Source organism: Megalops cyprinoides, chromosome 17 (genome assembly GCF_013368585.1).
Source record: "Megalops cyprinoides isolate fMegCyp1 chromosome 17, fMegCyp1.pri, whole genome shotgun sequence".
Lineage (NCBI taxonomy): Eukaryota > Metazoa > Chordata > Actinopteri > Elopiformes > Megalopidae > Megalops > Megalops cyprinoides.
Genome location: NC_050599.1, coordinates 14,163,282 through 14,188,801, shown reverse-complemented (window position 1 = coordinate 14,188,801; position 25,520 = coordinate 14,163,282). Strand labels below are relative to the sequence as shown.

General features: G+C 46.4%; 1 protein-coding gene across 2 annotated transcripts; it reads right to left on the bottom strand.

Moving 5' to 3' along the window:
• Positions 1-1,574: 1,574 nt before the first annotated feature.
• On the bottom strand, positions 1,575-25,130 carry cad (carbamoyl-phosphate synthetase 2, aspartate transcarbamylase, and dihydroorotase). Of its 2 annotated transcripts, XM_036550606.1 has the most exons (44): positions 24,565-25,130; positions 23,029-23,168; positions 22,715-22,844; positions 22,361-22,503; positions 21,975-22,116; positions 21,424-21,595; positions 20,060-20,245; positions 19,771-19,880; positions 19,518-19,660; positions 19,163-19,294; positions 18,625-18,858; positions 17,960-18,181; positions 17,523-17,711; positions 17,298-17,422; positions 16,793-16,926; positions 16,451-16,563; positions 16,106-16,356; positions 15,271-15,517; positions 14,989-15,087; positions 14,675-14,899; positions 14,218-14,400; positions 13,884-14,102; positions 13,452-13,619; positions 13,127-13,309; positions 12,670-12,774; positions 12,134-12,376; positions 11,579-11,660; positions 11,333-11,499; positions 10,494-10,658; positions 10,252-10,383; positions 9,520-9,721; positions 9,193-9,383; positions 8,819-8,959; positions 8,577-8,672; positions 8,322-8,460; positions 6,284-6,328; positions 5,560-5,726; positions 5,378-5,452; positions 4,266-4,478; positions 3,741-3,866; positions 3,459-3,614; positions 3,132-3,233; positions 2,677-2,771; positions 1,575-2,453 (listed from the first exon to the last, which is right to left on the bottom strand). In XM_036550606.1, the coding sequence occupies exons 1-44, from the start codon at positions 24,656-24,658 to the stop codon at positions 2,354-2,356; spliced, it is 6,726 nt and encodes a 2,241-aa protein (XP_036406499.1). In that variant the 5' UTR covers positions 24,659-25,130; the 3' UTR covers positions 1,575-2,353. The 2 variants fall into 2 exon arrangements, with proteins under 2 accessions (XP_036406499.1, XP_036406500.1); XM_036550607.1 differs by lacking the exon at positions 6,284-6,328.
• Between the last annotated feature and the right edge of the window lie 390 nt (positions 25,131-25,520).

Genomic DNA, 25,520 nt, shown 5'->3' with positions numbered 1-25,520 from the left:
TTGTTTGTTTTAAATAGGGATAGGTAGGATGGATAGAGATAGATAGCAAGGAAGGGAGACTAGAGATACAACTTGAAAAGTTGAGTTTTCAGTTTTCTCTTGAAGGTGCCCAGAGTGTCTGTTTTCCAAATCTGGGCAGGAAGCTCATTCCACCAGTGTGGAGCCAGTACTGAGAAGAGGCAGGTTTGAGAGATGCTGCCCTTGTATTTTGGCACACAAAGGTGACCCGAGGTAGCAGAGTGCAGCACCTTTGCTGGCTTGTAGACCTTGACAATGTCCTGTATGTATTGGGGGCTGATCCGTTAATGGTCTTTACGCATACAGGGCGCCGCGAAAAAATGATGCGAAAGTGTGAAAAATTGTTACGACAAATTGCGCTGCATGTGTAAAGACCTTCAGTCCCTTAAAGGTGAACTTGATCCTCGCTGCAACTGGTAGCGAGTGGAGGGACTCAAAGAGAGAGCTGGCTACAGACATTTTCTCCTGCACCTTACCTTGAATGCAATTTTGGAATTTCACCAAAATGAAATTAGTCACCTAGAAAGCTTGTTATTTATTGTGATGATGCTCTCTGTAATTTCAATTAGCAAGGATTAGTTTTGTCATTTGTTTGCTGACATAATTAACTTAATAGCTACAATATACAGATTACCTATGTAAATAAAACACCTGTGTAATACCCACTACTCATAGCCTTAAACAGCTTTGTAAGGTGCATTTTTACTCGAGTTTACTGTGGAGATTTGTACAAAAGGTAGCAAGCTATAACAGCCACTCATGTTTCAAAACGTTTAAAATTAAACCAGCTCAGCCACACTGTTTCAAACAGGATTTATTGTGTCTGTATTGTGCAAAAAAGGCTTCCTGTGAAAATTGGATGAATATGAGAGGTGTATTAGAGCATTACTACCATCTAGTGTCTAGTGTTGGTTTCATTATGTTCCTTACAGTCCCGAGTTGTACATATGCATTCACTGTATCTGACAACGTCATTCCAGCTGAAGGTTCTGTTCTCTCTAGTAGGGTTTCTTATTTGAAATCAGAAATGTTTTATGATCTGTAAAGCACTTTCAGCATGGCGTACTCATATATGCAAATTGAAATGCACAGCATACAAATTTTCAACAATCAACAGTAGCTGGGTCTAATGTTATTTATATTGTTTTACACGCAGGAGGAAACTAAATTGGCTACAATTAAAAATAATGTGAAATCGAGGCTATCCAGACAGAACACACTACTGGTGAGAAGTACTGTTGAGGATACAATAATTACCATTAGGAGGGTCTATGATGATGTAATGTACCAGAAAAAGGACAGAAGAGACATGAGTTTCTCAATTCTGTGTTAATAAAACAGTGTTAAGTGACAAAGACTATATTTCTTCTCCACTGATACACTCAAAAACAGTGTTCTATTGCACTAGATATCTCCTCTTATTTGTCACACACTGGCATTGCACAAACCATGCCTTTCTACTTTACGTAGCACTTGTGACCTTTCTGTGAAGTCAATTTGGAAAACCCAGCCATGCTGGGAAAAAAATACAACAGTTTTGTGAAAGTGTAGGCCTTTATTAAATATTTTTTTAAAAATTCAGGCGCATCCAAGATCTTCATATTGCCATCATATTACCATACAAACGTTAGTGCCCAGTCAATGATGTGCGTATAACCCAACCAAAACAGATCTCCGGAAAGAATGGACACATTCACATCAGAATACATGAACAACCCAGTTCCCTTTTCATCATTCCATACAAAAAGTGAAGACAAACCACCACATTTAACATTACTTCAGTCAACCCGATACCATACAAACCAGTACAAACAGTCCACTACAGTTTTCACAGTAGGGGACTTGCACTTCCCCAGTGTCAGAAAGGAAGATGGTCCATTAAAGGCTACCCAGTCAAGTAAATACAGTAACATTTTTTGTCTCTAGGAAAGGGAAGGAAGTAAGACACACTATTCCAACTGTTTTTGCATTTGTCATGACACATTACTTCTTTTACCAATAATAACAGACTTCTTAAAGATAGCAGCCAAGTTCAAACTATGTTCAGTAAAGGGTTTAAATTCTACAGCACAGGACTGGTTTTGCATGTACAGCCAATCTCACTCTGCACAGATAGTGTGAAATCAGAATCGTGTGTCAGAAATTGATTCTAGAAGAGTACCTGAAGGATGACAATTAAGATATTAGACTGACTTTTTCCATCAGTTTTCGATTTCTGTTTTGAATGAATTTAAGTTGCATTATGAAACTAAAAGCAAGTGACCTAGAGTACTTTGGTCCCTTAAATGTGAAGGCAGTGGGACTGGGGTGCCGCTGTTTGTTCCCCTTGCCCTTTTCATCGCCCCAGTACGGTGGCCAGGAGGGCCATGCGGATATACATGCCATTTTCTGCTTGTCTGAAATAGGCAGCACGAGGATCTGTGTCCACCTCAACACTGCAGGAGGAAAAAAAATGTATATAATCAGTATGACAAAAAAAACTGACACACCACAGGTCACTATGAATGAAATCATAAATAAATAATCACACGCCTGCAATTAATCAAACTTATTCAGCACAGGAAGCCAACAGAGAAAGGGGAAACATTTATGCATCCACCTCTGACATTCAATATTTGAGTCACATGGAGACTGGAAGAGGCACAGAAAATTGTCTACCTGATCTCATTGACTCTTGGGAGAGGGTGCATGACCACCATTTTCCGCTTGGCTCCGGTCATGATGTGTGGGGTCAATATGAACTGTCCAAAACACTGCACAGGGGAACACAGAGCCACTTATTGCTAATGGCTGCTACATTAAAAGCACTAGAAGTTCAGTAATGAGAACAGGCCATTCAGCCCAATTAGGCTTGTCATTCTTCCTACAGTTCCTACATTGCTCCTAGTACTGTCAAATCTAGTCTTGAACATGTTGCTTCCACTATAAATCCTGGTAAGATATTCCAAGCATTTATAACTGAATGAGAACAATATTTTCTCCTACTGTCCTTGTGAAATGTACCTTTAAGTAATTTCCACTAATTTAGTCCTATACAATCTGCAGCATTATGAATCTGGTCCTGTTCACTGCAAAATAGTCCACATTTGTACACCAGGTAGACTCCTCCTTACCGCATTGTACTCTTCCTCCGAGGCAAACCTCTCCTTCTGGATTCTGGTCATGTACAGGACGTCAGTGTCTGGAAGTGCCTCCTCAATGCTGTCAAACTCCTCCTGGTGGAGACAATGGCACAGCACACAGGTATGAGGATTGGGAGAAGATCCAAGGAACAGAGATGAACATTACGAGCTCTCCCAACACACACTCTCAGAGGGAGGTTTCCCCCCCCCCCCCCAAAGTAACAGGAAGTTTGAGTTCAGTGGTCATTTTCAGCTGGCCTCTCATTTCTCATCCGATTCATTTTCAGACGTCACTCTTCCTCGGGACAGAGGACCCACCTGCTTGATTCCCTTGGAGGCCACAAAGTCGATGATCTCAGGGGGCATGTGCAGGTTCTTGGGGGCGACGTAGCGCAGGGTGATCCTGTACTGGGTGAGCAGCCTGGCCAGCGAGTGCACGGTGCGCCCGTGTTTCAGGTCGCCCACCATTGTGATCTGAGCAGAGAGCCGCAATCAGAAACGTGAACAAACTGCCTTTTTTTTTTTTTTTTTTTTTAAACTTCTACAGCTTCTACTGTGCAAGTCCCTCCCCCACAAATGTCCTGCACTGTGAAGTCTTACTGTCATGCCGTTGACTGTGCCCAGCTCCTCCCTGATTGTAAAGATGTCCAGCAGGGCCTGAGTAGGGTGCTCCCCTACCCCGTCCCCTGCGTTGATCACTGGCTTCCGGCAGTGCTTTGCTGCAGTCTGGGAGAGAGAACGATCAAACTCCAATCAACACAACAATTGACGTATCATTCATGGGTTGTTATTTTGTAAGTGGATTAATTGGTCCAAAACAGCCACCTGAACTTTGAGGGTTCATTCTGGAATTTAAATATGAAGGGAGTCTGAGCTCCAGCATTCACTCACTTCTTTAATGGAGTAGACAAATATTTGCCAATGTGTTGTAAGCTGAAGTCTCAGCAGAAGAGAACTAATAAGCAAGTTCTCTTCTACTGAGACAATTTAGGGTACCTCTCCTAAAATGGGTTTGTTTCAGAGTGTGCCGCTTTAAGTCAACCGTAGGCCAGATTTTTTTGTCTGTAAATGGATGCACTCTGCCTTTGTATGGCCTTCACCCCAGCCACGGGGTCCTGTTCTCACCTCCACGGCTCCCGGCAGCGGGTGGCGGAGCACCAGCACGTCCGCGTAGCAGCTCATGGTCTGCACCGAGTCAGCCAGCGACTCGCCCTTCTGCGTGGAGGAGGTGGACTCGGAGAAGTGCACCACCGAGCCGCCCAGCCGATGCATGGCCGCGGCGAAGGAGCTGCTGGTGCGCGTGCTCACCTCGTAGAACATGGAGGCCATCACCTTGCCCTGCGCAGACAAGACATCGGCAGATCCATCACTGAGCCCTGTCCATGCCTAAATCAATGGCCCTTCTCAGAGAGCAGCAAAATGGCTTCCCTTAAAGCCTTTCACAATCCATGGAGTTTGGATGTTCAATCCAAGTAAGCTGAAGTAGTAAGCTGCTCCGGTACTGGAGTGTTTGAGCTGCTTCTTGATTTAATTGCCACCTAAATCTAATCAAATCTATTATTTAAGCTACATGAATGCAGATGAATTCATTGTCTTCTAGAAACAGTTTTGTGTGGTCTATACGACTACATGACTAGTCACGACTGGCCTATATGACCTGCCAGTCCAGAAGACCGTTACAAACAGTCAGAGAGACAGCACTTTGGTTTAGGACCATTGCAACGTGCAGCGGAATGGCGAGTCATATTTCAGCTGAGCAGATGCGCCGCTTCTTTTTACTACACACCTGCTGCCATGCGGATGAATGGGATGGAGGAGACAGCCCCTTTCACACGGAGAGAGGAATGTGCCGGGGATCGATTTAAGATGGCACAACATGCTGCCACTGTGAATTACTTGCTGTCGCCAGATTCAGGGTCTGACGACACCAGAACTCTGTGGAGCTATAAATGGATTTTATGTAAACGCCGCACCAAGTCTTGGCTGAAATGGACCTTCTCCTGCAATTTATGTTGTGTCTTCGCTGCTGCCATCTAACAAAGGGATTGCTTCTTTTGTTGAGAGTTTGAGTGCATCAATCTGAGTCTGACAGTTGTAGGGCATTCGGACTATGGATAGTAAAAAGTGGAAAAACATTCAGCCAATAGGAACTGACCACTTGATAAAATGCGAGCGTAAGTGTGTCAAAAAGGACACCATGGCTTTACAGCAGAATGCTGCCTGAAGCATGGACATACCTTCAAAATATCGAGACTCCTCTCCTTCTGCACCATCAGGCGAAGTGTGTGGGCCACGTTGAACAAGTGCGACAGCTGCCATGAAATTTTGAAGAGTGAACAAACCACCAGAAACACGTTATGGAATTCAACCCATACAAAACAAAGATACCCTGCAATTTCAGGGGCCACAGCAGAATTACCTGCTCTTTGCTGAATTGCCGAACTGACAGCACATGCTGGCCCACCAGGGGGTGCAAGAGGGGCGAGGTCTGCATGTGGACCATGGTCTGGGCCGCTCCGGTCTGCGGGGAAAGGATTCGGGCCAGCGGAGGCGGGTGACTGAAGGTCTCTGCAGTAGGGACCATGTCTGGAGAAATGCATACAAAAAAAACCTCAGAAAGGCTGCAGACATTCTGGGATCTGGTGTGCAAGTTTCCCTGGCATACGGAGAGGCCACAATGCGTGAGGGAGCAACTAACACATTTTCATGGTTTCATTTACCCCCCCTCTCACAAAGTTGGCTGAAAAGGGCAGACAACCAATAGGCTAGACTTGCACACCAGATTTTATGGCACTGCTTGCTGGTATTCTTAAGGATTAACTCATGTCCATAGCCAGGTCATAAAAAGCAAATCCACAGCGCTACGCAAGCTGCACGAAAAACAAACACTACGAGAGCAAGCAGAGTGGCAGGGGAAGTGGCGGGTAACAGAAAAACGGACCCTTTCTTCATTCTGAGATTCGAACGGCGCTGTGCTTTGACAGACAGAAACTCTTGTTTGCTAGAGCAGAGACAATGCTGCACATATTCTGGCTGCAACATTCAGCAGAAAAGAACAGATTCTGCTGACAACAAAAGAAGCAAAGCTGGAGTGTGAAAAGTCAGCATCTGAGCAAGGACTGAGCTACAAACAAACTTCAAACCTGCTTCAATTCTTCTCATGGATTTCTCCTTTGAGTCTTCAGCCGCTTAAAAATCATCGTGCAAAATTAGACATGGGTTAGTGACACGTAACATGTATAATGATAATGTGCCACATCTGCTGTGAGGCTTTTCAAAGGTAAAGGGTAAAACGACTTATTATGTCTAGAGTTACAGCAAACCCTTTTGAATCAGATTCCAAAATCAACATTTAGTATTGGGGGGAAAAAAACTTTTTAAAGGCAAAAAAGGAGTGACAGGATAGGTGTATAGGGATTGTACCATAACATGTATATCATTGTGGATTGATTAAAATATTAATTTTACTCCTCACATGTATTCAGACACAATGCTTACATTAGATTCATTCTCACAAGATAGCATGTGCCATTTAATCAAGACTCAATCGTCTGAATGTATAATGTTTAAAGAATGTGCAGTTCCTCAAGTGCTTGATTTTCCACGTGCTTGATCACACAATCATTGTTTTGATGCAGTCGAGACTAAACATTACCAATGAGTTTTCGGGATCGTAATGCCTTAGTAGAGGGTTTCATAAAACCTGCAGACACATCAAATATCCTATACTTAAAGATACACAAAGACTTTCAAAATACTGCGCTGGATTCAGTTAAACTGAGCTACATCAGTAATGGTTTGCTTAGAAAGCGACAAATACATAGGATGTGACATAAGTTATTTTATCACCAATAGCAATGTGTTCCAAATGAGTAGCTTTTCAAAAGAGAATTCTCTTGATGTAAATCAATCATCTCATGTAGAGATCAGAAGACTAAGGGTTCTGAGTCAAATCATATTTAGATTTTCCATGACATAACATTAAGTACAAATGTAAATATTTAATTGTACTTTCTATCGCGTACTGCAGAACTGGTCTACTTTGAAGACAGAGTTTACAGGGGTGGGTACTTTAAGGCCCAGTACTTTTAAAATATTTTAATTGTGGATGCTTTTGGCAATGCGTACCAGTCTTTACTGATGTGTGGACAGCCTGTGAGCTCACAAACATCAGCACACCAATATTACTATATTTCCTGCTAAACAATGAGGACATTGGTCTCGCAAGTTAGCACAAAGGATATGAGTGTAGCTACTACTAACCGTAGAAGGAAAAAGGAGGAATTAACTTCAGTCTTTTAGATTTGGGAGTTCATAACGACTGAGGGATAGTTCAATACTTTACATGAAAAAATTATTTAACTTTCAAGAACTGTGGGAACCCTGAGACTGTTGTAAGGTAAACCCAAACATGAATCAGACCTCAGCTGGAACACAATGGGGCACACAAACATTCTTCCACAAGCATGCCATAGCATGAGATTCAGAAAGTGTCTAGGTTTGCATGCTTCCCTATCAGGCAGTGATATTTCTGGCCCCTTTAATCTGGTGCCATCTCTCTGGGACTACTGGTGCACTCTGTAGTAGCTATGACTTAATGAAACAAGATCAAACTGTGCACTGCAGTGGTAATTTCTCCCACCATTGTGCACCAAGATGCACAGTACATATGAGCGCATGAATACATGCATAGACCCTTTCCCTATGCTTTCTGCAATGCAACAGCTGACATTTTTTCTGTCCTATTCACCCATGCAAGTCTATGGTAACTTTTGCATTTGTTTGCGGAAGCAAAGTGCAAATGCAGGGAGAAGCTTTCAGGACCTTTACTTTCCTCTATATTGTGCACTGCTGATTTTCTGGCATTTCTGTGTCGCCACCCCCCTACCTAGTAAGGATACAAGTAAGCAGTAGCAGTCCTCTCAGATCATCTCCCTACACAGTAACTCCTCCCAGGTCATTCGCCTCAGAAGTAACTGCCCCTCAGTCATTTCCCTGAGTACTAACTCCTCCCTGGCCTTTGGTCCTACAGTGGCAACACATGTAGTGCTGAACAGGCCCTTTTCTGGTTACTGCTCAGCTTGCAACTCTCTTGGTATGCAAGGGCACACTACTAGAAACGGAGTAAAAGGGACGTTCCAGGACAGAGGTGACATGCGCTGTGTTAGGAGAGGAGCTTACCAGGGGGCAGGCCCGGGTCGGAGGCCCTGTGGATTCGGGGCGGCAGCATGAAGCGGCTGTCCCCGGCCGCCCTGCGGGGGCTGGAGGTGCGGGCGCGCAGTGTCTCAGACGGGCCAGCCTGTCTGGGGTGCTCTGGGGTCTGTCACACACAAACATTACAGCCCCACACGTCAGCACAGACCACAGCAAGCAATCGCACCTGGCGCAGGCAGCACGATGCGAGAGGGAGCGGCGACGTGCTCAGCAGTGCGCTACCTGCAGGGCCTCTTTGACTGTTTTAGGGGGCAGAGTGGCAGGAACAGCAGCAGGCCAGGTCTTCACGTCCTCCCCATATCCTGGCGGTACCAGCACCTGTGGATCATAGAAAACGGAGGGCTTTTAGTAGGAACCAATTACTCTCACACAACCACACACGCACACACACGCTTCAATATCCAAGGAGAGAGAGTCAGTTATTCCTGCTCCACCAATAACAGGTGACATAGGCTCAATCTTACCTGTCCATCAATGTAGGCCACCTCTCCTCTCAGGACGACCCTCCTGACTTTACCCTTCACTTTCATGCCCTCGAAGGGGGTCCATTTGGACTTTGTGAACTGCATGTGCTTGGGAATGGTCCACTCTTGCTCCAAGTCCACCTGATCACAGAGAGAGAAGACGTTCCAGAAACTGAGGCCTTTGTGCCTAACCTGAAGGTATGTTCCCTAACCTGTTCTCTAGACACTAGACAGTTCTCTAGTGTGAAGGTATGTCCCCTGAAGACAGGTTCCCTAGCCTGAAGGCACATTGCCTAACCTGGGGGCAAGTCCCCTAACCTTTTCTGAAGCACAGAACATGCAGAGGGAATGGCTTGGTGTCAATGGTGCAGTACCTCCACAAAGGTGTTGTCCTGTGTGGGCAGGGAGAAGATCTTGCGTGGGTTATCGTACAGCCTCATTACGATGTCTTCGATGGTGAGTCGGCCCTCGCTGACGGCCGTGAGGAGCAGGGGCAGCATGGTCTCCAGGCCGGGGTAACCAGGGGGCGGATTCGTCGAGTTCTTCTCCTCCACTGAGTGAGGGGCTACACACAAGCACAGACACACATACAGTTTAAAGCTAAACTAATGACCTCTACCCCATCATCAGTTTTCAACATTTGAGTGGGGAAGTGGGATTTAAATGTTGTAAATGTTGGATTATGGGGAGCAGGCTCTCACCGTGGTCCGTGGCGAAGCAGTCGATTATGTCCAAGTTCTCCCACAGGGCCTCCATGTCCTCCCGGTTGCCCAGCATGGGGCGGACCTGCGCCCTGCCGTCCCCAATCACTGGTACATTCTCGTCACACAGGAACAGGTGGTGAGGTGCCACCTCACAGGTCACCTGGATTCCCCTCTGCTTGGCTGCTCGAATGATGAGGATCTAAGGACAAAAGACCCCCCCTCCCCAATTAATGATCCACACAGCAATACACACCCCCCCCTGAATCCACCCAGGTTAAACAGAACCATTAACTGTTTTTTGAATGTTTGGTTGATGGAATACATGCAGGAAATGTCACCCACTGCTTATGGACTTTACATTTACATGAACACAATCAACACTACAGTGAGTATCACCTCGTTTCTTTACTGTGTGTTCATGTTTATTAATGTGTATTATTGCTGGAACGCTGAGGGAACAATATCAGTAAGAGGCATAACAAGTTAAATGGGTTGAATGATTGTACAAAATGGCAATATAGAAAATTACGCAACACAAATTATGGTATTTTATATATACAATTGTGCGTATCTATGCTAATGTGACCTCATGCAATATTGCACTAATTATACCCCAGTATAGTAGGGGACAACAGTTATGTCTCTTTGCACGTATTAACCAAATCTCAACCACGACAGCAGCTCTTTTTCAAAGGGAAGCTGTGCTGTGCTCTGGCGCTGTCCTCCTACCTCTTCCTTCTTGGCTACGTGGCAGATATGAACGGCTCTCTGGTAGAGCTGTGCCACCATCAAGATGGCCGCCACAGTCTGCTTCTCTGCATGCGCCACGATCGGCAAGTGCTTCGGCCACTTCTCAAAGTGCTTCACAAAGAGAAAAGCAAAACGACTCAGAACAACTGCAAAACGCATTCGATTAAATCCTGTACATGCATCTTGTGAACTGGCACTATTGTTGGTCTTTTTTCACACACCTCCATCCACAGCGTTATGTTGTCCATCTTCAGTGTGGAGTAAGTGTCATTCAGGTACATCTTCAACCCAACTGCTGAGTTTGCAATTGACGGCAGAATGGTGGCGTTGTCTGAGGCGGCCCCCACAAAGAGGGCGTAATCGCACCGGCATCCAGCCTTGGCCAGCTGTAACCACATGGAAAAATAATTAGAAACTGGTCTAGGGTCAGGGGCATCAGGCCTTGGCCAGCTGAAACCACATGAACTACAGCGATTAATTTGTCTCTTCAGGACAGATAGGTGAAGAAGGCCGAGACACACAGAACTAGTTGACCACCAGATGTGTTATCGACTTATGACTTTTCTGTGTCATCACACAAGTTGGTAAGTGACTGTGTGGATTGTGTAATTACAAGGTTCTGTAAAAACTGTATCCTCACTATGGTGGGTGAAACACTGTGTACCCTGGTTTCTGTTCCAGCTACTTCTAATGCACTGAAAAGTACAATGGACTAAATACTGATCTGAGTTCTATAGGCTGACAATTACCTGCTGTAAGCCCATGAAGAACATAGAAACATAAAAGTTTGATAAGAATTGGCCATTCAGCCCATCAAGACATAAACTTGTTATCAGCGGTACACTAGTGCAAACAAAATATTCAAAATACTTTTGCTATAATCTAGCTCTTCAAAGCTGGGCCACTTGAAGCTTAATTTGCTTTTCAATTATTTGCTCTAAGCACTAAAGCAGTTATGTGACCTACTAACAGCTAACTGAGCAACTGTTTTCATGTTTCTGTAATTATGCTTGATGTACAACGCAGAGCGTTTCAGCCTCTGAACTTGCAGCGTTGTTACCTTCTGGACCATGGCGAGCGAGCTGGGGTCAATGACTGCGGGGGACGTGTTGGGCATGGCACACACCATGGTGACTCCTCCCGCCAAAGCGGCCGCCGTGCCCGAGGCGAAGTCCTCTTTGTGGGTGGCGCCCGGCTCGCGCAGGTGGACGTGAACGTCAATCAGCCCTGCGGGAGAAAGGGGAGAAGCTCAGGCGACGGCACACCGCGGGACAGAAGGGTGGAGATGACAGGGGTGAAATCTGACCTGGCAGGCGAATGAGCTTCTGCGATGTCATGCAGTCGATGTGAGTTTTCACAGGGGGGGCTCGGCCGATCTGCCGCAGCGCCTACAAGCGCAACACAAGAGCCACTTTGACATGTTGTCTAATCTCTTACGTATAAATGATCCTGAATCATTTACATCTATATTTATTCATTTGGCAAACGCTTTTATCAAAAGGCAGAGGCAGAGTACAACACAAGCAAAAAGCCATATAAGGTGTCAACAATATTAGAAATGCTGTTTCAGCAGTTGGCCAGATAAGATACAAGCTAGCTAGTAGAGATACAAGTGCATGCAACCATGAAAAAAAAAATCTTTCCTTTCCTTAAAAATTAAGACATAAGACATTGCTTTAGGTGGTCGTGTTTCAGATGAGCGTGGAAGAGCTGTATCTTCAGATGTTTCTTGAAGATACGGAGGGAATCAGCAGAGCGGATGGAGTGTGGAGGTTCATTCTGCACAATTGGACAGCGCTGATTGGACAATGACTAACTCACTAGTGCCTACAAATGGCAGGCCGCCTGTCCCCTTCCTCACCTGCACGAACAGCTTGGTGCACTTGATGTCGATGATGAGGGGCACGGAGTAGTCGACAGCCATGCGGCGTGTGCGGTAGCCCTTGGTGACGAACGAGGAGAGGCGCCGCCCCCCGGAGTTCCTCATGGACAGGTTGATGACCATGTCGAAGTGGTTCTCCTCCAGGTAGTCTATGATGTTCCTCTGCTTCTCCTTGGTGGGGCAGTCGCTCTCCTCCTCGAAGGGCCAGTCCACAGCCATCACCTGCACGGAGGGGCCAGAGGAGAGTCAGCAGGGGTACATGACTAGGAGACTTGCGTCTGTCCTGATGTTGTAGCACAATATTGCAAAGCATTCCCTTGCCGCTGCATAGTAACAGTAACATGAAATGTACTCTTCCAGTTCAAAGCCAACACGAGTCCTGACATCTAATGTTTAACTCCCCGAAAAGACTAATAGTCTCTAAAGGAAGCATCTCGCTCCTCAGGATGGCAGTGTCAGTGGGAGGAAGAAGGCAAGGTGCGGGCGGTGTGTCTCATGTTGGACCTCTGCCGTACCTTGACCCCATGCTCAGTATAGAAGTCAGCTGTTCCTAAGCTGGCGTACAGGTTGTACCCCAGACTCTCCAGGGCTTGCACTGTGGGCAGCAGCTCACTCTTGTTCTGTCAAGACAAAAAGCACTGAAATCTCAGATGCGTCAGACTACCTGAAAGCTTGACGAATGTCCTGTCTTTTCCCCCCCCTCAGCTGAACATTCGCTGTCAGCAGTCCTGAACGGAGATCAAAACCTCAGAAGAAAAATGGGACCGAAACCAACTGCGAGCACTTTGAGAACACAGTGACTGCTGACCACAGTCAGCACAGTTCACTTTGCCTGCTGGTCAGACAGAATGCATCTCTGTTCAATTCACTATAAAGAAATTGGGACCAGCAGCTGTTCACAAAGAGGGCTTATTGGCGTTGGCAGCGCACTGCCTTAGGCTGCATCTCAGAACAGTGCTGATGCCTCAGTACCTTATAGCTGCCGATGGACAGGAGGATGTTTTTTTTGGGGATCTTGAAGCCAGTGCTGAGCATTGCCTTCAGATAAGCTTCGTATCTATTCTCCCCAAAGCAGGCCACTTCCCCAGTGCTGGTCATCTCCACCCCCAGAACCACATCTGCCCCAGCCAGGCGTGAGAAGGAGAACTGAGGGACCTGTAGGACAACCACACACACAAAAGCATACACACAATAAGTAAGTCTTATTGGCTGCAAAAAGAAATGGATTTTCTTTTGCAACTTTCATGCCATGCACCTTTCATGCTTTTAGCTTTTATTCACTATGGCAGCTCATTACCTTGACACCCACGATCCCCACTCCTTTCATAACTCCAACGGGCTCCACCTCCTCTCCCATGATGACCTGGGTTGCCAGGGCAACTAGATCAACCCCCAGCGTCTTGGACACGAAGGGGAAGGAGCGAGATACTCGGACATTGCACTCAATCACCTTCAGCTGGTCGTCCTGTTAAAAGAACCCACACATACACCTCTGTCAGGTCGATACACTTCAACAATGACAACATCCTGGACCACAAATAACCATAATGCTCATTTTTGAATCATTCTGGAAAAGACGGCTGAAAGGATAAAAACTTTCATAATCAAAGTGGGGAAAAGCTACCCAATCTGACCCAATGGTGCCTGTATCCATCACAGCCTCAGGTAGCATTCTTAACCGTTCGCTTCACCACATGTGCTGCTGGCTCTAGGCTTCCAGCTCTCTCACCTTAGCGATGAGCTGCAGGTTGAAGGGGCCAGTGACCTGCAGCTCCTGCCCGATGGCATGCACGATGATCTTGATGCGCTCCATGGTCTTCTGGTTGATATCCTGAGCCGGGGTGACCAGGGTGGCGTCCCCGGAGTGTACCCCAGCGTTCTCCACGTGTTCCGAGATCGCCATGGCGATGACTACCCCGTCGCACGCCACTGCGTCCACGTCTATCTCCTGCAGGACATTGGACAGCAGGGTCAGCGCTATTCTGAGCAGTGGCTGAAGGCGAGTGGCAGCACTAAATAGAAATCTCACAAGGGTAAGCAAGCTGTAAAATTAGCCTTTTCACCTTGGCCTCCTGAATGAACTTGGAGATGACCACAGGGTGCTCTTTGGAAACGGCAACAGCGCTGCTCAGGAACTTCTCCAGGTCAGAGTCGGAGTAGGCCACGTTCATGGCGGCTCCACTCAGGACGTAGGAGGGCCGGACCAGGCAGGGGTAGCCAACCGTATCACAGAACTGCTTGGCAGACTGAAGAAGAGGAGACACCAATGACACCAATTACTACAGGTGTGTACTTTGACTACAGTGGTGCAGAGCAACACATGCTAGAATAATTTGATACATTATGATTTATGATTTATACATTATGATTTCTCTGGTATCATCTACCAGAGAAACTGATCCTATTCAGTGTTATTGATCATGCAAAAAAAAACCAGACCATTTTAGGTCAATAATCATGCATTCTTGGCAGACAGAATCAGAAATTCTTCCACACTCAGAACTGGGGTCTGCATTTTACCTTAGTGTCTGCAAGCTCCTTCCACTGGGGCTGGCTGATGCCGATGGTGTCCAACATACGGGAGAACTTGAACCTGTTCTCGGCAGAGTCGATGAACTCGGGCAACGTGCCCAGTATCCGGCACTGCTGTCTGTGCAGGGACATGGCGATGTTGTTGGGCAGCTGTCCCCCCATGGACAGGATGACGCCCTCCGGGTTCTCCATCTCATAGATGTCCATCACCACCTGGGACAGAAAGGGACACCCTATCAGCAAAAGCATCCATCAACACATATGCGCAAAAACACACACGCCTTTGGTGCAACACACTTTACCTCGAAGGAAATCTCATCAAAATAGAGGCGGTTGCACATGTCGTAGTCCGTGCTGACAGTCTCAGGATTGTAGTTCACCATGATGGTTTTGTAGCCCATCTGAAAGACACATACAGTGCATCTACTTACAAAGCACCAAATTACCAGCATTCAACAAACTATGACAAAGAATCAAAGACAGCAGACAGTCCGTCCCCCAGCTTTTCTTAACTTGGATCTCCCAGAATCTCTGCAACTACCCACAAAGCCCCCCCCCCCCCCCCCCCCCCCCAATGTCCTAACCTTGCGGAGCTCCATGATGCAGCCAACAGCACACCAATCGAACTCCACGCTGCTGCCGATGCGGTACACCCCCGAGCCGATCACCATGACGTGGGGCTCGCTGAAGCTCAGGTCGCTGTCCGTTCCGTGGTAGGTCAGGTACAGGTAGTTGGTGTGGGCAGGCCACTCTGCCGCCACCGTGTCGATCTGCTTCACCACGGGCAGAATCTTCCAATCCTGACGCAGCTTCCTCACCGCAAGCTCCGTGCTGCAAGACACAGATTGCCTCAACAATATTACATCTTATAACAACAATGCTACACACAAGGACAGGCCATTTCCTGGAGACCTGCAGGTTTAGTTGCCATTAGACACAGACTTACACCCCAAAGTTACTTTATTTTTGAATGATTTCATTTAAACAAAGGGACTGAGAAAAAGGGAAACCCATGGAGGGCTCAGCATTTTCTCCTTCCTGCTGTGACATACTATTATGTGAAGTCAATGCCAAACCAAAAGGCATTCAACTGCAACTGGATTTTGAACATGTGAAACTGAAGAACGGAAACTTCAAAGGATTAGGCTCCCCTACCATATCATATTGATTCCATTTGCATTTTCAAGGCAAATGCATCAGGAATTTCGGTCTTGAGAGTGAATTAAAAAAAACACTGTCCACCAGCCTGCATGATGCATCAGGTGTGCTTATTCAGCCTGATTCTGCCTGCACACTGTACAGCTACAGAAGGAGACCACTGACATCTCCACAGCACTTTCTAACGGCTGATGAATTCTGGGAGGTTCCTATAGGACACCTAATTTCTGATGGACATGTGGGAAGGGTATCTTGCCGTACCTCTGCACGGCCTGAGCGATCTGTTTGTCGGAGAAGCCCAGCTGCTTGGCCGTCCTCAGGACCTCTGGGGGCATGGTGCTCTCGCCCTGACCGTACGACTCCAGCAGCCGCTCATGGTCCGCGATGTTCTTCATCTTGTGCAGGAACCAGCGGTCGATCTTGGTCAGCTCGTACAGGCGATCCACAGTATAGCCAGCACGCAGAGCAGCCGCCAGCACGAAAATGCGCTTGTCTGTGGGCGTCTGCAGCTCCTGGAAGTGGCAGGGGAGACCACGTTGGTTTCCACACTGAACTGTGCCCCATACAATAGTGAACAGTGGTTACGAGAAGCTTTCACGTGCTGACCTGGTCAGAAACTGGCTTAATGGTGTGATCGAAGCCCACGCAGTTCTCATCCACCATCCTCAGAGCTTTCTGGAAGGCCTCCTCGAAGCTGCGGCCAATGGCCATCACCTCTCCTGGAGAGGAAAGTACCACGTGGAAGCAGATGACAATTACAGTCTGAGACAAAACAATTGGAATACACATTGTGTACTGAGCTACATGACTATGACCAGTCAAGAAAATCTCCAGTCACAGCTCCTCAATGTGATGGCACCATCCACAAACAGGTGGGAGAACATCCAGATCCCACCTGGCATTAACTGTGATCTGTTCTGAGAGGTGCAGGGTAAGAGGAGAACTTACCCACACTCTTCATGGAGCTGCCGATCTTAGTGCTGACCCGCAGGAACTTGCTCAAGTCCCAGCGGGGAACTTTCACGACACAGTAGTCCAGACTAGGCTCGAAATTGGCTGTTGTGGAATTTGTCACAGAGTTCCTGAAATAAATTGGGAAATTAAATTGACTCCAGTGACCGCACTGTTAATGCAAGCAACACAGACCGCAAGTGTGGCATTGTGGTGCGAGGGTTACGAAACTGGGGCGGCAAGGGTGGCACTGCTGTTTTACCACCGAGGAAAACACTTATTCTGAATGGCTTTGGTAAATATGCAGCTGTACAAAGAGATGTACAACGTAAGTCAACCGAGGTAAGTGTCTGCTAAGCAAATGATGGCACAGAATGACACTGAACAGGTGCTTAAAATATATTTGATTTTTCTGGGGCACTGCTGCAGGACACTGAAAATGGGAAATCTGTATGCATGTTACAGTGGAAAAGGCAGAAGGATATTTCTTGGGAGGACTTACTTGAGGACAGGCAGCGGAATCCCCAGGCCCAGCTTGGCCGCCACGTACGCCAGGGGATATCCTGTGGCCTTGCTGGCGAGGGCGGAGCTTCGAGACAGGCGGGCGTTCACCTCTATGATGTAATACTGAAGCACAGAAGGCAAGAAACTTCAGTGAGAAAAAAACTCAACCCCTCTATCCTCAACGTAGCAACATTGTCTCCTACTCAAAGGTCAGGGACATCACCTGCTCAGACTCAGGGTTGAGGGCATACTGGATGTTGCACTCTCCCACGATGCCCAGGTGGCGTATGACCTTGATGGCGGTGTTCCTCAGCATGTTGTACTCGTAATCGTTGAGCGTCTGGCTGGGCGCCACAACAATGGATTCGCCAGTGTGGATCCCCAGTGGGTCTATGTTCTCCATGTTACACACCTGTAGCAGAAAGCACAATGACAGGAAATTCCCTGCGATTCCTCTGGTTCAGTGGTTAGGAGCGGGTCTTCCTATGTTGGCCAGTTCTTTGCCCAGTTAGCACACTACTGTTGTATGTAACTTAAACTGCTTTAGCAACTATCCAGTCATGTAAGTGGATGATACGTAAGCTGTGCAAGTTGTTCTTGATAAGGAAGTCTTAATATAAATAAACAATTCTATAATAACTGGGGTTCAGGCATGCGTACCGTCACACAGTTGTCATAGGCGTCCCTGACCACCTCATACTCGATCTCTTTCCAGCCCTTGAGCGATTTGTCAATGAGGACCTGGGAGGTGTGAGCGAAGGCTTGAGTGACCAGGGCGGTCAGCTCCTCCTTGGTGTTGGCGAACCCTGAACCCAGACCGCCGAGAGCAAAGGCAGAGCGAACCAGAACTGGGTAGCCCAGCCTCTCTGCTGCTGCCACCGCCTGGGGACAGAGACCACATTCAGTCAATACAGAACAGCTCACAACAGGACAACCAACTCCCTGGACACAGGAGGAAATCGATGAAGAACATGCAAGGAAAAAAAGCACTCAAAAGACACAGCAAAAACCCATCTCATTTGTCATCTCAGCACTACACAAACACATTGGCAAAACTTGTACTATAACCTGCACTCTCATTAGGGCACAAAGTACAGAAAAGGCCAGACAAGGACAGGCACATTCTGCAATGAGAATTTCTGCTGCGCGGACTCTGACTTAGACTATGGCCTAAAATAGATTTCTGTTAACAAAAGAAACCCTCCAAAGCTGTAAGGGGTTTATTTATTAGGCTCCCTTTGTGTGGTGCACAGGGCATAGGGCTACCACCCACAGTAAAGCCACCCAAAGTGAAAGTGACCCTCAGGGAAGAGAGCGCTCCACACCTGCTCCACGGACAGAGCGGCTTCGCTGGGCGCCACATGCTCGTTGATCTCCTCCATCTTCTCCACGAAGATCTTCCTGTCCTCGGTCATCTCGATGGAGGCCACCGGTGTCCCCAGCACCCGCACGTTGTACTTCTCCAGGATCCCCTGTTTGGTCAGTTCAACCCCGCAATTCAGGGCCGTCTGACCCCCGAAGGTGAGCAGGACCCCATCCGGGCGCTCGTTTTTGATCACCTGGAAAGGTCAACGCAGTTTAGGTAGAGCACTGCTGTTTTACCCTTTTGCGAGGTACTTGACCAGAAGGCCCTTAGTAAGTATCACCAACTATGGACAAGTAAGAACTGTATATTAAGCATTAGAAATTTGGCTAAGCAACTGTAAAGTAATGTAATGTGGTCAGCAAGTGAAACAAGTCAATCAGAATACTATCATGTACTGAACACTGATCAAAAGTCAGTGTTGCCAGTACAGAGATGAGATAAGAGAGTAGAGAGATTGCCTAAATTGCAGACAAGCTCTTATTGGATTTTCCCCTCACCTGTGTGACGTATTCTGGAGTGATCGGCAGAAAGTACACCTTGTCTGCGAGGCCCTTGGAGGTTTGCACTGTGGCGATGTTGGGGTTAATGAGAACAGTCTGAATGTTCTCCTCCTTCAGCGCTTTTATAGCCTGGAGAAACAAAATCAGTCTGAGCCTAAATGCACTCCCTTTCCCCCAGCTAAGGGCCATTTTTCATATACATATTCGTATACAGAAGGCCTATAAGCAACTTGTTCCTGCAACTTCATTAGATGATCTTTGAACCCCTGCTTTGTTCTCCATTCTGTATAACAGCATCAGCTAAATGACGTAAATAACATATGTAAATTTAAAATCTTTGAGTGTGATTTACCTGAGAGCCAGAGTAATCAAATTCTCCTGCCTGCCCAATGGACAGGCCTCCAGAGCCCAGGATCAGAACTTTACGTGGGCGGATGAAGTCCTCTACTTTGGAGGCTCCACGGTACGTGAGGTGCTCCATCAGTCTTTGCTTAACTGTCAAAATGAGCAGAACCATTACAGACGTTTAATGAAGGGGTAGGTGACTGCCAAGCTGCAAGAGAGCCCACTGAGGTAGAGAGAAAAGCTGCAGTATCGTTTCTGACCTGGCTTGCCACTCTTGCCCTGCTTGAAGTCCTGAACTGTGTCCAGAAAAACATCGAAAAGACTGACCAAGTCAGTGGGACCTGCCATGTGCTCTGGATGGAACTGGACACTGAAAATGCAAAGAAACACAGATATACTCTGAATTTTAGATCCTGAAATTTACACTCAAACAAACAAATCTCACACGCTGGACACTTGGTGGTGGAAGTTTTAATTCTCTGAATTTGGACACTTCAAACATCCTAGCCATGCATTCAAGGGCTGCTGTCCTGAGGGAGGGGGTCCTACCTGAAGAAGGGTTTGGAATCATGCACAATGCCCTCACTGGTGTGGTCGTTGGCGTTGGTGAAGAGCACGTCCCAGCCAGCGGGGAGTGTCAGTGGGTCCACTGCAAAGCCGTGGTTCTGGGAGGTGATGAAACAGCGGTCTGTGCCCTTGTGGATGCAAGGCTGGTTGTGCCCGCGGTTCCCATACCTACGGCCCAACAGAGTATGTTTTCAGGTCACATACAAGGCCGTTAGGATTATGGTTACACAACTCACTTTTCTTTTTAAAAGTAAACACAAAAGGAAAACTACATGAACGAGTGAAATTGAGCGAAAGAGCCACAGTGCCTTTGTGCCAGAACATGGTGCTGGCTGTGGCATGAGTATTAATCACACCAGTTTGGGTGCGTTTACTTGCCTGAGGTGCCATTTTTCTTTTGTTGCATTCCGTTTACAACATTGCATATATATGTTAAACCCCATTTGTTACCCTGCCACTGTTTCACCCTCTAACACCTGGGAAAAGAGATGGGTCCTAACCGCAGGATAAGGACAGTCCCATGCCACTTCTCACTCTGTCCCCTCACGCCTGAACTGTGATAACCTTGTGCACCCTGCGAACTGTTCAATAACCGAGCACACATCTGTGCAGCCAGGAATTCCACAGAGACAAGAGGAGGCTGGCATTTCGTCTGGCCTTGAACAAACGCCAACACATCAACTATCCCAGAGGTCTTACCAAAACAGACCAGTCCTTTGCAGCGCCTCAGCAATCCAGTATCTACAGCGCCAAGCAAAGTGCTGCTGTCAGCATAAATCCGGATTTCACACACGGTCGCTCCCAGAGAAACGAAGCTAGGCCTTGGGAAGAGCTGAGGACTGAAAGGCCATACAAAAGGTGCCAGCAACCAGGGTTGGCTCTGGGACAAACGCAGCATTAGCAGAAAAATGTAAGAATGATGAGAGCAAGCCTTTCAGCCCATCACTGCTCATCATTAGCCTCTAATGCAAAGCAGGGGTTGCCAAGGTTTTGGTGAGGGAGAACCAGGGTCCAGAAGCTATTTGGGATTTTTGGCCCCTGGGGAAAATTTGCCGCTCACTAAATAAGAATACATCCAGATATACAGTGACACTAACACTGTGTCAGTGTCTTGAAGGACCCCTGGGTTTCTAAAACACTACTGCTACTACCACCACCACTTCTACAACGTGACTACAAACCATGACAACATACTTGGAAATATTTCTTCACATGCAAAGGATAATTTCCTGTATCCTCTGGTTCACTGAAAAATGTAGTGAGTATAATAACAAAACTCAAGAGAAACACAGAGAAAATTAAATATATAATTATATCACACTGTAGGGGCAGGGACATGCACTCACTTCATTTTGAAGGTCTTTGCACCAATGACGAGAGACAGGAGCTGGTGGCCCAGGCAGATGCCGAACACAGGCTTGGGGTCATCCGCACACACCACCTTCCGGATGTTGTCAATGGTCTCCTTACAGAACTGCGGGTCGCCGGGGCCATTGCTGATAAACAGTCCGTCAAAGTCTGCAGAGGGCAGGGAGTAAGAAAGTCAGCTGCCGCCCTGGGGTCATTTCCCCATATCTTATTTCTGCCAAGACACTGTTTACACAGCCAGATGTGACACAGCGCTGGGATTCAAACGCAAAAGTTTGTTACCAATCATGGAAGTGGCAACAGAGGATCACAGTCCTTTACTGTTCAAAGCCTACATGTCTAAAGGCTGTTCAGCATTACACTAAAAGTGCTGAGTGACAATTCATTGTTTTTGTAACATGTCAATCTTATATTTTATAACAATTATATGTTGCAAAATACATGTTTAAATTTGGCAAAAAAAAAAAAATCTGGTATCAAGATTTACAGTCCTGGAGAGGATACGAGGGTGAATCCAGGTGTGACTCACCTTTGCTGTCCAGGGGGTAATCCCATGGCACCACGGTAACCCGGGCCCCTCTCTGGCACAGGCAGCGGATCTGGTTGTATTTAATGCCACAGTCCACCGCCGTGATCCTCACGCTGCCGCTGGGGTTGAACACCTGGGGTTCCTGAAGGGAACAGCCACACAAAGCAAACCCTCAGTATAAGAACACAGCACAGGACGCTTGGACAAGAGGACAAGTAGAATCTGGGGGGACAAATTACTATTTACATTATTTGCTGAACACAACAATCTGCTGTGCATGCTCAATGGTGGACTTTCATTAGATGTACATTTGTGGACTGCTGAGTAGAACACAGTGGATTAGGAACACTGTTGCTGATTTTTGGCGGCGGGTCACACCGTTTTACCTTCATGGACACCTCCTTGACGAGGTTTCTCTGATCAGGGTTAACGAATGGAATGCTCTCGGCAGGGGTGCCGTCCACCACCAGCTTCCCCAGCATGGTTCCCTTCTCGCGGATCTTTTTGGTCAGGCACCGAGTGTCCACTCCTTGACCACGCAGAGAGCACACGTGCAAAGTTTAAGCAGTTGCGCCAATAACCTCAATAACTTCAGTTCATTTATCCTACAGGATCTGAGAAACCCTCTGCATGTACAGCCTGACAAAACAAAGGCAGGCCCCAGTTTATATGTTTAATGTCAATTCATAACTTTTTAATGACTGCCACTCCATCTCCCTCTTAACCCCAGGCAGACGCACCCTCTAGTCCAGGAATGCCCTGTTCTTTTAGCCACTGGTCCAGGGACATGCTGGAGCTCCAGTGGCTGGGGTTCTGTGAAACCTCTCCAACAATGAGGGCAGCTGCATGAATTCTGGAAGACTCAAACCACTGCAGGACAAGAGGAGAAAAAATTTGCAATATGCATCTACTATTACACAGCAAGTTGGAAATTAAGGTCATAGTTATGCTGCAAAAAGTCATATGTAAGGAAAACAAAAATAACCAAGAAATATTTTCAACAAATTAGTAGTTCAACACATTTATTTTCTGAGTGTCTTCCAGCTCCACAAACCTTGCTGAGCCCAAACTCCCCCTCCTCGTCCTTGGGAATCCCATAGTTTCCCACCAGAGGGTAGGTCAGGATGAGTATCTGGGACTTGTAGGAAGGGTCAGTGAGAGCTTCTGGATAGCCTGCCATGCCAGTCTGGAACACTGAACCAAAGGCGGTTCAATAAACAAGTTTAATGGACAGGAAAAATGCAGGCAGCTGATGTTTTCATCAGGTTGGACAGACAAATCTTGCACTTGTACCTTCACAGCAATGGAATTTGACCAAGTTTCCATTGCTAATATTTCAGCTAGGAAGGGAACACAAATTGAGCCAAAAGATAGTGACATTTAAAGTTTCATTAACTGCAAACTGTCCAAACATAAAATATCAGAGGTGTGTAAGCAGTTGGCTGTCTACATGTAACATCACAGGTGTGAACAGCCAGCAAAGGCCTTATTCTCTCCTGAACATCCATTCATCACAATGCACCAGACTGTAAACTATGGTTTAACAAAAGCCCAAGGCCAGTTCCACCTATTATTGATTATGCAGTTCAAGCTTATGGAGAAAATAAATAACTTTCAGGGTTTTTTTTTTTTTTTTTTAAACTTGCGTGAAAGAAATGACTGACACACAGTTTTATGAATATCAAAATACAACTTAAAGACACCTTTCAGTGTAATTGCTAGGGTGTCAGTTTGGTTCCTTGGAATGAATTGAGCCTGAATTGCATTTGCATAATGTAATGGAATTTGTTACCAGCAGCACACAGGAAACAAAACCTCATTCAGGCCCTGATGGTATTCCTGGTGACACAATTCTAAGAATTTCAGTGATTTTGAAATCAGTAAATGTGCACTTTCAACTTTGACACAAATAAGAATACAAGTGCCAAGGTATTTATTTGTGCAAACTATAGGAACTTGTCATTAACTAGGTGGGTACATGCGTCAATGCAGTGATGGAAAATGCGTTTTTTGTCATGGTTATACCACACCGAGTTACAAGATGTTCTCCAAAATCACTTGGCAGTACCCAAATCATCTGGTTAAGCAAAGGGCATTTCTAGTTGCTACACGTGGCACATCTGCTCCTAAATTTTCTAGTGCCACCTGTTTAAAAAAAAAAAATCCCCACTCCCGACGAGTCAACTGAAAGTTCTGAGGTTTTCCCTGGCAGGGACTTTATTAGTTTGAGCGCACATATCAGCAGGACACAACATCTTTAGGTCAGACATTTGTCTGTTTCCGATTGCGTTTTGAATCCTGTATTCTTGTAAAGAAGTTCTTGTACCCTTATGAGAACTTGATAACTATAGTCTTATGCTCGATATACCCGCTATTGAGAGAATACCTGCCGGTGATATAACCCCGTATCGCAATCTATCTTTGTCTAGAATAAATGACAAAAGATCAGCAAAATACGTCGTTATCAACCGCTGGCACCACACCAAATAAAAGTGGCTACCAGCCGGAAGCTGTATGTCTTTACAACTTTATTTTAAATTAGCTATCGTTATTCCCGCCAACATCCATTGCGTTAAATAGACGCACTTACCGACTTCACCAGAGACAGAAGTAACAGCCCCAAAAAGTCGGCCTTTAAAGGTCGTCCCATCTTCCAACACCAGGGATGCCATTTCAACAGTCATTTTGGCTGGCAATATTCGTAAGAAAAAATAATAGGCCTACTGAATCTACACTTTAACGCTGCAGGTATCTTGTCTCCTCGAGTAACTCGACTCGCCTAGCTAGCTATCTGGCCTAATACCGGCTCACGAGTTGCGTCTTGGTGGCTTGCTTGCTAGCTGGCTACACAGACCCACGTGAAAAGCACGCTGAGTACAGGATATTCTAATCCGGATGCGCCTGTTGTCCGCTTTCACGTCTGAAAATGTTGAGTGTCTAAAGCAGAATATTTTGGTCTGATGCTGTAGAAGATGCGAAACGGCGATGTGTAATGACTTATTTTAAAAGCTAAAGTTTACGGAATGTGGGTGAGACCAAGTCCACACTGCTTCGCTAGGCAGCCACAGCAGTGTGGAACCTGACTGGCAATTGCATCGCCGCTACATAGAGCGTGAGCATCGCGTCAGCACGTAGAGGAAGGAGGAGAGACGGCAATCCAGTCGCAACGTGCATGCACCATCCCTCATGAGGGTTTTATATGTTGTTGATTGTCATGTTTAACAGGGCAAACAAACAGGTTGAGCAACTTCCTATAAAAGTGTATGTGTATCTAGTTATAGTTGATCGTTGCTCCTTTGGCTAACACTCAATCCGGTAACTCAATCTGAGATTGAGTTAAAGTGACGTTTCTTTTACTTTTCTGGAAACAGTTTGCTTTTATGATATCAATAGTTAACTAGGTCCGTGTTTACGGTGTACTTTCGCACTGACACAGTCAATCAAATGTATGCTTAATGTGTGCAATCTGGTCATTTGTGGTCAATGTACATCAAAAGTCTAGACTGAAAGAAGACAACAACATTGGTAACGATGGTTAATATCTAT

What these genes read in the sequence shown, in the direction of transcription:
- cad (XM_036550606.1), bottom strand. Translation starts at nt 24,658, where the DNA reads ATGACTGTTGAAATGGCATCCCTGGTGTTGGAAGATGGGACGACCTTT. An exon ending in CAGCTCCATGAAGAGTGTGG is followed by an intron (nt 16,564 to 16,792) that starts GTAAGTTCTCCT and finishes TTTCCTCTCCAG; the next exon opens with GAGAGGTGATGGCCATTGGC. An exon ending in TGTCCATCGGCAGCTATAAG is followed by an intron (nt 12,775 to 13,126) that starts GTACTGAGGCAT and finishes TTGTCTTGACAG; the next exon opens with AACAAGAGTGAGCTGCTGCC.